Here is a 13,069-nt window from a genome sequence, read left to right as displayed (position 1 = left end):
TTCTTTGTCCCACTGGTCCACCAAGCCCCAGAGGGATGCTCAGCCCCAGACTGGTCAGCAAGACCAGCTCACTCACCCTCGTGACGGGCGACCATGGCCGGTATTCGGACATCGTCATAGGACCTCCCGTCAGTGATAAGAATCATTAATTTCCTCTTGTTGGGCTTGGACTTCTTGAAGAGCTGTTCCAGGGCGTAGTTGATTGCAGCCCCCGTGCTGGTCCCACCACTCCAGTACCCCACTCTCTTGATGGCGTTGAGGACGTCAGGCTTGGTGCTGTACACGTCGAACCCAAACTCCAGCCGCTGCTCGTAGGTGTACTGCACGGCCCCGATCCGCGTGTCCGTGTCGGAAATCTCAAACTCTTTGCTGAGGTTGGCCACAAACTGGAGAACCGTGCGGAAGTTGCCCGTCCCTACGCTGCTGGAGCCGTCGATGATGAAGCCAATGTCGGCCGAGTTTAAGCAGGTCTTGCTGCAGGCCAGTCGGTCGGTGTCACAGATCCGCTTCACGAGGGGCTGCACGGTCTTGTGGAGGCTGAACCAGTTCTGCACACTGAACGAGTAGAAGCCGTTCGTTCTGCACACAGCCTGAAAGACAGGGGGAGGCCACCCTCCAGGTCAGGGGCCTGGCCACGCCCCCTCGTCACGCCCCCTGACCCCCGGGGCAGGGGAAGAAGCTGGCAGATGCTTGATTTTCTGCACCAGGCCTCCTAATGCGCTCACTCCATCTCGGTTCACCCAGTCAGGTGCTCACCGGGGCAGAGACCCGTCAAGTTATCCCTGGACTCACTCCCACGCCCTCAGCCAGGTCTCTGCTTTTGTGGAGAGCCATCAGTCAAGCAAATCCACAGGGAGAGGGGAATCACTGGTTTCAGCTTCATATTTATGCCTCCTCAGGCCCCTCTGTTCATTTGTACTGGCAGCCAGCCATGAAGTTGGCATTGGTGGGCATCAACCCAAGAGAGATTAAAGAAAGCTTTTGTTGTGATTGGGAAAACAAAAGGCACGCATGAGACATAGCTAAAGAATTGTTTCCAGAGCAGCCCCGCATCCAGCAGGAAGGGGGTTCCACACATATGTCAGGCACCACGCTAGATGTTCTTAGATTATCTCACCAACCCCCCAACTTAACCCTACATGGTGGAATTTATAACCCCCTTGTCATGAAGGAACAAACTGAGGACCAGCTGTGAAGTGACATCCCTTGAATCCTTGAGGCCGGAACACAAATCTGTCTGCTCGTAGAACCCAAGCTCTGTCCTCTGGACAACCCTGCCTCCAGGCAACTTAATATTTACTTGTGCCCAAGTTTGTTCCAGAAAAAAACTCAAGGCACCTGCAAATAAACATTGAGCAAGCTGGTCGGTGTGTTCCTGGAAGTGACTGTTTCCCCCTTGCCGCTGCCTCTCTGGGGGACGGGGTGGGTGTGCGTGGGTCACAGAGAGAATCACAGACCTGATGGCTACAATCGAAGGTGTATAATTAAAACCTTATTTTAAGACAAGAAATGACTTTAAAATGTCCTAGGAAATATACTTTAATTGGTTTGTAAAAACCTAATGGGGTTCACAAAACTTTCCATGGCTTAGGTGGCATATGAGATGGGTGTTGAGGCTGAGCTGAGTTGCAGCCAACGGATGGAGAGGAGGGATTCCCCACCAGGCAGCCTGAGTAAGTCACAGCAGGACGCCAGGTGGCTGGAGCTAGGAAGATGCGCTGGGAATCTGGGTTAGGACCACACTCCAGAAGACCTTGGGAATAATAGGGAATAATGAAGGATTTGAAGCAAGAACCCCACAGGACTGGGAAAACTCTTCATAAACATGAGCTTCATTGTGAAATCTAAACTGGAGGGAGAAATAATAGATGTAAAGTAGTAGTTGAACTGGAAAGGTGGCACTGGGCATGGGAAAGAGTGGACAGACGTGAGATACGTGACATGGGAGCTGACAGGGTGTCCTGGGGTGACTCTGGGTGTCTGAGACAGCTGTGGGGCCTGTATGTACAGTCCAGAGGAGGAAAGAATTTGGGTGGGAAAGATGATGCACTTGGCATTTTGCACGTAACGTTTAAGGCTCTTGGGGACATCGGGTGGAGACTAGTCAATCAGCTGGAAACAAATGGCTATTGAGCTCCGGAGAGACCAGGGAGGGAGACATACGAGCGTATCATTGCCTGTGAGCAAAGGCTGAAGCTGTGGCCCTGGGAGAGGTTCTGGAGGGAGAAAACCTAGTGAGAGCAGAGGAGAGTGCAAAGAACTGAGCCCTGGGGAAGTCTACACTTAGGGTACAAGACGGAAAAGAGGGCTTCACTGGTGGCGCAGTGGTTGAGAGTCCACCTGCCGATGCAGGGGACACGGGTTCGTGCCCCGGTCCGGGAGGATCCCACATGCCGCGGAGCGGCTGGGCTCGTGAGCCATGGCCGCTGAGCCTGCGCGTCCGGAGCCTGTGCTCCGCAACGGGAGAGGCCACAGCAGTGAGAGGCCCGCATACCGCAAAAAAACAAAACAAACAAACAAAAAAAAAAAACAGAAAAGAGGAGAGAGCAAATGAAGTAAGAGCCACACCGTGTCCCAGCGGTTAAGGGAGATGAGAATTTCAAGGACAATGAAGTGCAGGATTTGTGCAGGGAGCTGAGCCCTAGTAGATCTGGAGACACAACACTAAAGCTTGCAGGCATCCCCCCACCCCTCCCTCCTATCCTCTTCCTTTCCTTTTTTTTTTTTTTAATCATCTTTAATTTCTTTCATCAGTGTCTTATAGTTTTCTGCATAGAGGTCTTTTGTCTCCCTAGGTAGGTTTATTCCTAGGTATTTTATTCTTTTTGTTGCAATGGTAAATGGGAGTGTTTCCTTAATTTCTCTTTCAGATTTTTCACCATTTTTGTATAGGAATGCATTAATTTTGTATTCTGCAACTTTAAGAAATTCAGTGTAGCTCTAGTAGTTTTCTGGTGGCATCTTTAGGATGCTCTATGTATAGTATCATGTCATCTGCAAACAGTGACTCTTTTACTTCTTCTTTTCCAATTTGTATTCCTTTTATTTATTTTTCTTCTCTGATTGCTGTGGCTAGGACTTTCAAAACTATGCTGAATAATAGTGGTGAGAGTGGACATCCTTGTCTTGTTCCTGATCTTAAAGGAAATGGTTTGTTTTTCACCATTGAGAATGATGTTTGCTGTGGGTTTGTCATAGATGGCCTTTACTATGTTGAGGTAGGTTCCCTCTATGCCCACTTTCTGGAGAGTTTTTATCATATATTGGTGTTGAATTTTTTCAAAAGATTGTTCTGCATCTATTGAGATGATCATATGGTTTTTATTCTTCAATTTGTTAATATGGTGTATCGCATTGATTGATGTGCGTATACTGAAGAATCCTTGCATCCCTGGGATAAATCCCACTTGATCATGGTGTATGATCCTTTTAATGTGTTGTTGGATTCTTGCTAGTATTTTGTTGAGGATTTTTGCATCTATATTCATCAATGATGTTGGTCTGTAATTTTCTTTTTTTGTAGTATCGTTGTCTGGTTTTGGTATCAGGGTGATGGTGGCCTCATAGAATGAGTTTGGGAGTGTTCCTTCCTCTGCAATTTTTTGGAAGAGTTTGAGAAGGATGGGTGTTAGCTCTTCTCTAAATGTTTGATAGAATTCACCTGTGAAGCCATCTGGTCCTGGACTTCTGTTTGTTGGAAGATTTTTTTTTTTTTGCGGTGCGCAGGCCTCTCACTGTTGTGGCTTCTCCTGTTGCGGAGCACAGGCTCTGGACACGCAGGCTCAGCGGCCATGGCTCACGGACCTAGCCGCTCTGCAGCATGTGGGATCTTCTCGGACTGGGGCACGAACCCTTGTCCCCTGCATCGGCAGGCGGACTCTCAACCACTGCGCCACCAGGGGAGCCCTGTTGGAAGATTTTTAATCACAGTTTCAATTTCACTACTTGTGATTGGTCTGTTCATATTTTCCATTTCTTCATGGTTCAGTCTTGGAAGGTTATACCTTTCTAAGAATTTGTCCATTTCTTCCAGGTTGTCCATTTTATTGGTATAAGGTTGCTTATAGTAGTCTCTTAGGATGCTTTGTATTTCTGCGGTGTCTGTAGTAACTTCTCCTTTTTCATTTCTAATTTTATTGATCTGAGTCCTCTCCCTCTTTTTCTTGATGAGTCTGGCTAATGGTTTATCAATTTTATCTTCTCAAAGAACCAGCCTTTAATTTTATTGAACTTTGCTATTGTTTTGTTTCTATTTCATTTACTTCTGCTCTGATGTTTATGATTTCTTTTCTTCTGCTAACTTTGGGTTTTGTTTGTTCTTCTTTCTCTAGTTCCTTTAGGTGTAATGTTAGATTGTTTATTTCAGATTTTTCTTGTTGCTTGAGGTGAGATTGAATTGTTCTAAACTTCCCTCTTAGAACTGCTTTTGCTGCATCCCATAAGTTTTGGGTCATCGTGTTTTCATTGTCATTTGTCTCCAGGTAGTTTTTGATTTCCTCTTTGATTTCTTCAGTGATGTCTTTGTTATTTAGTAGCATATTGTTTAGCCTCCATGTGTTTGTGTGTTTTACGTTTTTTCGCCTGTAATTCATTTCTAATCTCATAGCGTTGTGGTCAGAAAAGGTGCTTGATATGATTTCAGTTTTCTTAAATTTACTGAGGTTTGATTTGTGACCCAAGATGTGATCTATCCTGGAGAATGTTCCATGCGCACTTGAGAACAAAGTGTAATCTGGTGTTTTTGGATGGAATGTCCTATAAATATCAGTTAAATCTATCTGGTCTATTGTGTCATTTAAAGCTTCTCTTTCCTTATTTATTTTCATTTTGGATGATCTGTCCATTGGTGTAAGTGAGGTGTAAAAGTCCCCCACTATTATTGTGTTACTGTCGATTTCCTCTTTTATAGCTGTTAGCAGTTGCCTTATGTATTGAAGTGCTCCTATGTTGGGTGCATATATATTTATAGTTGTTATATCTTCTTCTTGGATTGATCCCTTGATCATTATGTAATGTCCTTCCTTGTCTCTTGTAACACTTTATTTTAAAGTCTATTTTATTTGATATGAGTATTGCTACTCCAGCTTTCTTTTGATTTTCATTTGCATGGGATATCTTTTTCCATCCTCTCACTTTCAGTCTGTATGTGTCCCTAGGTCTGAAGTGGGTCTCTTGTAGACAGCATATATATAGGTCTTGTTTTTGTATCCATTCAGCAAGCCTGTGTCTTTTGATTGGAGCCTTTAATCCATTCACGTTTAAAGTAATTATCGATATGTATGTTCCTATGACCATTTTCTTAATTGTTTTGGGTTTGTTTTTGTAGGTCCTTTTCTTCTCTTGTGTTTCCCACTTAGAGAAGTTCCTTTAGCATTTGTTGAGGAACTGGTCTGGTGGTGCTGAATTCTTTTACCTTTTGCTTGCCTGTAAAGCTTTTGATTTCTCAATTGAATCTGAATGAGATCCTTGCTGGGTAGAGTATTCTTAGTTGTAGATTCTTCCTTTCATCACTTTAAGTATATCATGCCACTCCCTTCTGGCTTGTAGAGTTTCTGCTGAGAAGTCACCTGTTAACCTTATGGGAGTTCCCTTGTATGTTATTTGTCATTTTTCCCTTGCTGCTTTCAATAATTTTTCTTTGTCTTTAATTTTTGCCAATTTGATTACTATGTGTCTTGGCGTGTTTCTCCTTGTGTTTATCCTGTATGGGTCTCGCTGCACTTCCTGGACTTGGGTGGCTATTTCCTTTCCCATGTTAGGGAAGTTTTTGACTATAATCCCTTCAAATATTTTCTCGGGTCCTTTCTCTCTCTCTTCTCCTTCTGGGACCCCTATAATGCAAATGTTGTTGTGTTTAATGTTGTCCCAGAGGTCTTGTAGGCTGTCTTCATTTCTTTTCATTTTTTTTTCTTTATTCTGTTCTGCAGAAGTGAATCCACCATCCTGTCTTCCAGGTCACTTATCCGTTCTTCTGCCTCAGTTATTCCGCTATTGATTCCTTCCAGTGTAGTTTACATTTCATTTATTGTAGTGTTCATCTCTGTTTGTTTGTTCTTTAATTCTTCTAGGTCTTTGTTAAACATTTCTTGCATCCTCTCGATCTTTGCCTCCATTCCTTTTCCGAGGGAGGTCCTGGATCATCTTCACTATCATTATTCTGAATTCTTTTTCTGGAAGGTTGCCTGTCTCCCCTTCATTTAGTTGTTTTTCTGGGGTTTTATCTCGTTCCTTCATCTGGTACATAGCCCTCTGCCTTTTCATCATCTGTCTTTCTGTGAATGTGGTTTTTGTTCCACAGGCTCCAGGATTGTAGTTCTTCTTGCTTCTGCTGTCTGCCCTCTCTCTTCCTTTCCTTTTTAAACCTGGGGTCCTGTCTTTGGAGGAAGGTTTATGTGGGGTCCCACTGTACAAAATATACAAAAAATGGGCTGCTTTGGGGGGATGGGTGTGAGGGCCTGGATCCCCATCTGTTCTACTCCCATCTCCTGCCAGGCATTTCCACAGAACTGAGGGGCAGCTGAGTTTGAAATCCTGATCTCCCTGACTTGATTCAATACCTTTTTCTTGTTTATCAGATTAGTTAACTTGCAGTGCATGTGTGCCCATGTGCATGCTCGTGTGAAGGCTTGTGGGCTGCCCAGTTGAGGTCCCCTGGGGCTATAGGAGGAGCTCAGGGGAGTCTTTACTGTGAGACCTTGGGGACCCTGCTCCTCCCAAGGTGCTGATGCTGGGCCTCAGTTCATCAGGTACATGGTGGTGGTCTTGGGGTGGGGGGGTTGCTTTGAGAGGATAACTCCAGGTTCCAGACTTACTAGTCCCTCACTGGAGGCCCTCCTACCTAGAAGTGAGCTTAACACCCATTTGAAGGAAAAAGAGACACAGCCTGGATGGCTGTTACAGCTTTGCAAAGTGCAGGGAATTCTTATGTTGGGTGGGTCTCCCACTTACATACCTTGTTTGCAAAGTTGGGCTCTAGCACGTACTGCTTCTCATTTTCAGAGGCACCTTCCATGGTGATGAAGAAAATGTTGATTCCTGACTCTCTTGCAAACCTTGATGCCTCTTCCACCTTGTCCGTGGGCCAGCCGTCCACCATCACCACGGCCACATTGGGAGCACTGCCTCTGTTTCCGTTAGATTTGGAAAAGAAGTTCTGAGTCACAAAGGAGATGGCCCGGCCTGGGAGAAAAAGAAAACTCGTGCTTGGAATGATCATGGAACTGATCATAGCAGCATAAAGAGATGCAGAAAAATACTCATTCCCTCCCTTGTTGGCTTGTTCTTTTTTAATCACATTAATTAGTTTTAGGTGTACAGTTCAGTGGTATTAAATGCACTCACAATGTCTTGGAACCATCACCACTAGCCGTTTCCCTCCTGTTTCATTTTAAGCCTTTAACTTCTAATTCTCTCTCTTTTTTTTTTTTTTTTAACAGTTTTACACCATTTGTGGCAACCTGGTTGGACCTAGAGATTATCATACCAAGTGAAGTAGTATACCAAGTGAAGTAAGTTAGACAAAGACAAATATTATATATCACACATGGAATCTAAAAAATAATACAAATGGGGCTTCCCTGGTGGCGCAGTGGTTGGGAGTCCGCCTGCCGATGCAGGGGACACGGGTTCGTGCCCCGGTCCGGGAGGATCCCACATGCCGCGGAGCAGCTGGGCCCGTGGGCCATGGCCGCTGAGCCTGCGCGTCCGGAGCCTGTCCTCCGCAGCGGGGGAGGCCACAGCAGTGAGAGGCCCGCGTAACGCATAAAAAAAAAAAAAAAAAAAAAAAAAAAAAATACAAATGAATCTATATACAAAACAGAAACAGATTCACAGACATAGAAAACAAACTTATGGTTACCAAAGAGGAAAGGGAATCGGGGGAGGGATAAAAGTATGGGATTAACAGATGCTAACTATTATTCATAAAATAGATAACAAGGATTTACTGTAAAACACAGGGAACAATGTTCAATATCTTGTAATAACCTATAATGGAAAGTAATCTGAAAAAGTATATAACTGAATCACTTTGCTGTACACCTGAAACTAACTTAATATTGTAAATCAACTGTACTTCAATTTTAAAAATTAAATTCAAAAAATAAAAGTTTTAAAGACCAGCAAACAGATGAGAACTTTCATAGGAACTTTCATAGGAACAAAAGTGTCCGTTCTTTGCCTGGGTGCTGGAACCAACCTCACTAAGCCCCTGTGCCATTTCCCAGAGTGTGGGGTTGGGGGAGCTGAAGTGACAGGAGCCTCTCCTTGGGCTACGGTGGCTTGGGGTGAGCCTGGTGCTCCAGCAGCCGCTGGGTGGGGAAGGCTATATTCTGGGTTCAGTGGAATCTTGTGTCTAGTTCCACCAGGGGCACAGGTCTGGCTGGCTCGGGACATGCTGCACCCACTAAGAACTAAGAGAGGTGTTCTAGCCTGGCTATGCTGCCTACTGGCTATGTAGGCCTGGGTGGGTCACTCAGGGCCTCTGGGCCTAGGTTTCCATGACGACAACCTGCCTCAGTCGAGAGGGATAGCACAGCCTCCCAGCATGGCTTTCTCAAGCATATACTTCACACTGTCTAGGGTCTTATGAAATTTTTTGGAATCAAGGAGGGTGATCAACTGTCCCAGTTTTCCAGGACTTTCCCAGTTTTAGCACTGGAAGCCCCATATGCCCCTGGGCAAACTGGGATGACTGGTCACCCTAGAGTCAGCATAGCTGCATATAGTAAGGTAGGTCTCTTAACCTGGGCTCTGTGAACCCCTGGGGCACTGGGGGTGAGTACCCACAAATCCCCTGAATTTATACACAGTATTTTGTGTATATAAGTGTTTATTTGGGTACAAGGGCCATAGCTTTCAAAGGGGTCCCCAATCAAAATAAAAGTTACGAGCTACCTTCTTAAGACATTAGGGTTAATGACATTACACTCAATGCTTCTTTGGTTTTGACCAGCATCCTGGCTCCGCTGGCTAGTATAATCTTACCTGACAAATGAAAGGATCAAATGGTTACATACTCAGTTGCTAGAGAAATGTCTCGGAGAACCCATGTGAGCTGGCTGCATAGAACACAGTTGCTAAGGGAAACACTGGCTGCTGAGAACTGCTTTCACAGCTGGGGCTGATTTCCCTCAAGGCCCAAGGCACCCAGCAGTCCCCCCTGGTTTAACTTAACTGCCTGTAGACAGAGCACAGGGAGCCATCGGAAGATCACCTTGACCCCACCAATCTTAAATTTGGAGGTCATGGTCAATTTGTGCTCAATACATATTCCATCCACCTTCCAGCATGTCTTGAAAACAGAGGCTGGAAATCTGAAAACTACATTGAGACTTCCTTGCAGCTAGTTATGGATTTGTTTTAGTTTCATGAAATGATGCACACACATGAGATTTGATTCTGCTGTTTCTGCTGACAAGTCTGTAGAGTGTTTGACTTCTCCAGGGAAGTGTTAGCAGAGGCGCCTATGTTTGGTCTCCAGCTTCCTTAGTGTTGAGAACGTAGGGTGCAGAGCATTCACTTTGTGGCTGTGAATGGAGCAGGCAAGGCATGGTTTTGTAGCTGGCAGCTATAGCAGAAACTTCCTGATCACGGTGGCTTCCTGGCTGAAGCAGATTCCTAAAGAGGCTGTGGTGGCAGAATTGAGAAAGCAATTTCCTGATCTTGGAAGAGGTACAGCTCCTTGGAGGTCCTGGTTCTGCAGGAAGCCTTGGGAAGCCATCTCCGAAAGCTCAGCCTAGAGTTGATTTCTTCAGTAATTCTCAAAACCATTTAATACCCTGAAATAAATCCCTTTCTGCTTAAACCTGCTGGAATGGGTTCAGTTCTCTAAACCCAAACCCAGATCAATACAGGGCAGAGATAGAACATGTTACCCACTGAAAGAATGATTTTATGCTGATTTTGTTAATCCCATCAAAGAAACAGATGTCTTCTGAAGTTTTAAAGTTTTTATTTTTTAAACAATTCTTTTGAAAATTTTATTTTTGGCTGTGTTGGGTCTTCGTTGCTGCACACGAGCTTTCTCTAGTTGTGGCGAGCGGGGGCTACTCTTCGTTGCAGTGCGCGGGCTTCTCATTGCGGTGGCTTCTCTTGTTGCAGAGCACAGGCTCCAGGTGCTTGGGCTTCAGTAGTTGTAGCACAAAGTCTCAGCAGTTGTGGCTCGAGGGCTCTAGAGCGCAGGCTCAGTAGGTGTGGCGCACGGGCTCAGTTGCTCCGCGGCATGTGGGATCTTCCCGGACCAGGGCTTGAACCCGTGTCCCCTGCACTGGCAGGCGGATTCTTAACCACTGCGCCACCAGGGAAGCCCCTGAAGTTTTAAAGTTTTACTCCATGATACATTACTGGAATTTCACTGATCTAAGTATTAAAGTGAAAAATCAGACATCAATTCTATCATGTTCCTGATTAGGTAATACTGATTTGGTGTCTTGGATAGCAGTGACTTGGCCAGTGTTTATTTAGAATTGTTCAGAGATCAAAGGCTCTTCATTTGCCAGATGCTAATACACTGGTCTACAGAGACAAACACTGAGGTGGAGAGGGAAATAATTAATCAGGTTTACTGTAATTTTGAAGATGATCCTTCAAAGATAGTTCTATTCCCTGTGTGCGCTCCATGTCAAGCAACTGTGGCTCACTTATCCATTTCCCTGGATTGCGATGGTACAGACAGGTTCCCCAAGAAGTGGACAGCCTGCCCAGTGCCCCCAAAACCAGACTACCATTTATAAATTAGTACACTGGCATGGGCTCATTGGTGGCCTTTGAGCTTGGTTCGTGTGAAACTGTTTCCTAATGCCTGGTCACCTCTGGGGAACTGATAAAGTGGAGTTTCTGGACCTGCCCCATTGAGGACTAAATCTTGACCTTGGAATTCTGGTACCCCACTGCTACCCCACCCCATCACCACCACCAAGGATCAGATAGAGACTCAGCTTGAAACAAAGACCATGTCTCTTTTTGCACAGTTATTACTATAACAGGAGCTGATTAGAAAAACACTCTCAAGGGGCACTGTGGAGCTTCCTGAATGGAACTGGTTACAAATTTTACTTATTTTTATAAAAAAAAAGTTTTTACAAAATATAATGAAAAATAGCTGATGACTCGGAGAACAGTTGGAATAGTCATGATTGCAGTTCTACTTGTCCTGAAGAAAGCTGCCATACTGAGGTACCCGGCGTGCTAGAACTCTCCAGCATGTATGTGGTAATGATTTTTGCTCCCTGAATCCATGATAATACTTGAGGAAAGATACAGATATTATGTGAGTCATTTCTTGATGGATTATTTTGATTTTTTCCTTTTTCTATCTAGCATGAAAAGAAAGAGAACCATGGTAGCAAGAAGATTGCCATCCGGATCACATACCTACATTAGAAAGCCCTCCTCTCTGGGTAATTTTCTCTATGGCTGTCTTCAGATCCCGGGAATTCATGTGAGTCTTGAGATTAAACTGGGTAACAGGGTTGTCTCTGAAGATTCAGAACAAGAAATAAAAATTAGCTGGAAAGTTATTACACTTTGAGGAAAGCAGAAATCAGAGCTGATGATTGTTTTAGATATGAACAGAATGGAAGCTGCTTCAAAGCCTTAAGCTGGTGTTTATAAAATGCCCCACTGTGGACAGAAGTAATGGGAGGACTGGGTCCTCCACAGTGTGTGTAGAGAGGATTGGGCTGTTTCGGGACACCGAAGGTGTGGGTTCTAGTTTTGACTATGCTGTTTCCTAGCTGTGTGACCTTGAGAAGTCATCTAACTTCTCTGGGCCTCAGTTTCCTCATCTAGATAAAAATAAAGATCATAAGGTTTATGTTGTTAAAGATCAGGACTGTTGTCAAGTGGGATTTTGCAAATGTCAGGATGTCCCCAGGCTGCCCCAGACCCTCCTTTCCAGGAAGAGAGTCTCAGCTGATAGCCACCCCTGGGTTACCCCAGCATTGGAACTGCATCTTAACAGCTGTGTCAAGGAGAAGACATCCCTTCATCTTTCTCACTCTGTGGCTCCTGTGACTGGGTGAGAATATTCAAATCTTACCTAGAAGGTCAACATCTATTTTATTGAAGGCTGAATGTTAGCTGGAGAGGAGTTGGAGTGAATTAAGTGGAGAAACAGAATGAGAACCCTTCTCTAGAGCAGAGTCTCCTTGGTTAACAGGCTTGGGAGCAGCTGAGCAGGGGGTGTGGAATACCTTTCATGACCAGGTGGAAGGTGTGTCGGGAGGGACGAGGGCTCCGTGGGGTGGACGTGTGTGGTCACACTCAGGATGAAGTGGGGATGAAATCACATCTCTCGAAGTGCTGACACTCAGCCACTGGCAGCGCTTCCTGCAGGTGTGACCTCTGAGGTCACACGGAGCCCCAAACGCCAAAAGAGCCTGCCCTTGCTTCAATGCTCTGATGCTGCTGTCTTGAAATTCTTAATACTTTTTGAAAATGTGGAACTGCAAATTCCTGGCTGCAGATTACTAAGTCTTCAAGGAGAGGGAGAAGGAGACCTTTAAAAGCGAGTCTTTCCATAAACACCTGGAGTAGATCTAGGAAGAAGCAGGTTTCGGCAGTTTCGGGTGGGAATTCCCAGGCCCTACAGTGGATTCTCAGCCAGTCCTTTGGGGAACCTGGCAGTGCAGTCACCAGGAAGCCAGTTCCCCAGGACTCGAGAGGAGACATCCTCTGCCTCCCTCCCCTCCCCTGCTCCGACCCTATTATCCGACCCTCCTAGCTTTCACAAGGTGATCTATGTCGGAGGAGAGTTCGGAAAGAGGCTGGAAGGATGCCCCTCTGTCCTCCATCTCATTAGTGAATATGAGGGACACAGGCTGGTTCTTGGGCAAAACCAAAGCAAACTGCCCAGAAGTCCACTTCTCTAAGGGAGAGGTGATGTGAAACTGGGAGGACCAACTACCTTCAGCGAAGACAAGGAAAGTTTAAGACGAGCTCAACTAGGGTGGGTGTTGGGGAAAAATCCAACCAGATGAAAAGCCCCCAGGTGAAAACCAAGTTCTAGTTCAGGATTAAACACAAACGAACAACAACAATAAAGCAAAGTGCAGAACAGAGAAATGTG

General features: G+C 45.2%; 1 protein-coding gene across 1 annotated transcript in view; it reads right to left on the bottom strand.

Annotated features, from left to right (window-relative positions):
* Nucleotides 1–13,069, bottom strand: part of VIT (vitrin) — a 119,764-nt gene that overhangs the window by 3,460 nt on the left and 103,235 nt on the right. Inside the window, exons 11-13 of the mRNA XM_032653116.1 lie at nucleotides 11,374–11,477; nucleotides 6,953–7,179; nucleotides 77–590 (exon numbers count right to left, since the gene is read on the bottom strand). Of these exons, the coding sequence (XP_032509007.1) occupies nucleotides 77–590; nucleotides 6,953–7,179; nucleotides 11,374–11,477 (845 nt within the window). The remainder of the gene's footprint in view (nucleotides 1–76; nucleotides 591–6,952; nucleotides 7,180–11,373; nucleotides 11,478–13,069) is intronic.

This window comes from Phocoena sinus, chromosome 13 (assembly GCF_008692025.1).
Source record: "Phocoena sinus isolate mPhoSin1 chromosome 13, mPhoSin1.pri, whole genome shotgun sequence".
In the NCBI taxonomy this organism is placed as follows: domain Eukaryota; kingdom Metazoa; phylum Chordata; class Mammalia; order Artiodactyla; family Phocoenidae; genus Phocoena; species Phocoena sinus.
This window is presented reverse-complemented; position numbering and strand designations above follow the sequence as displayed.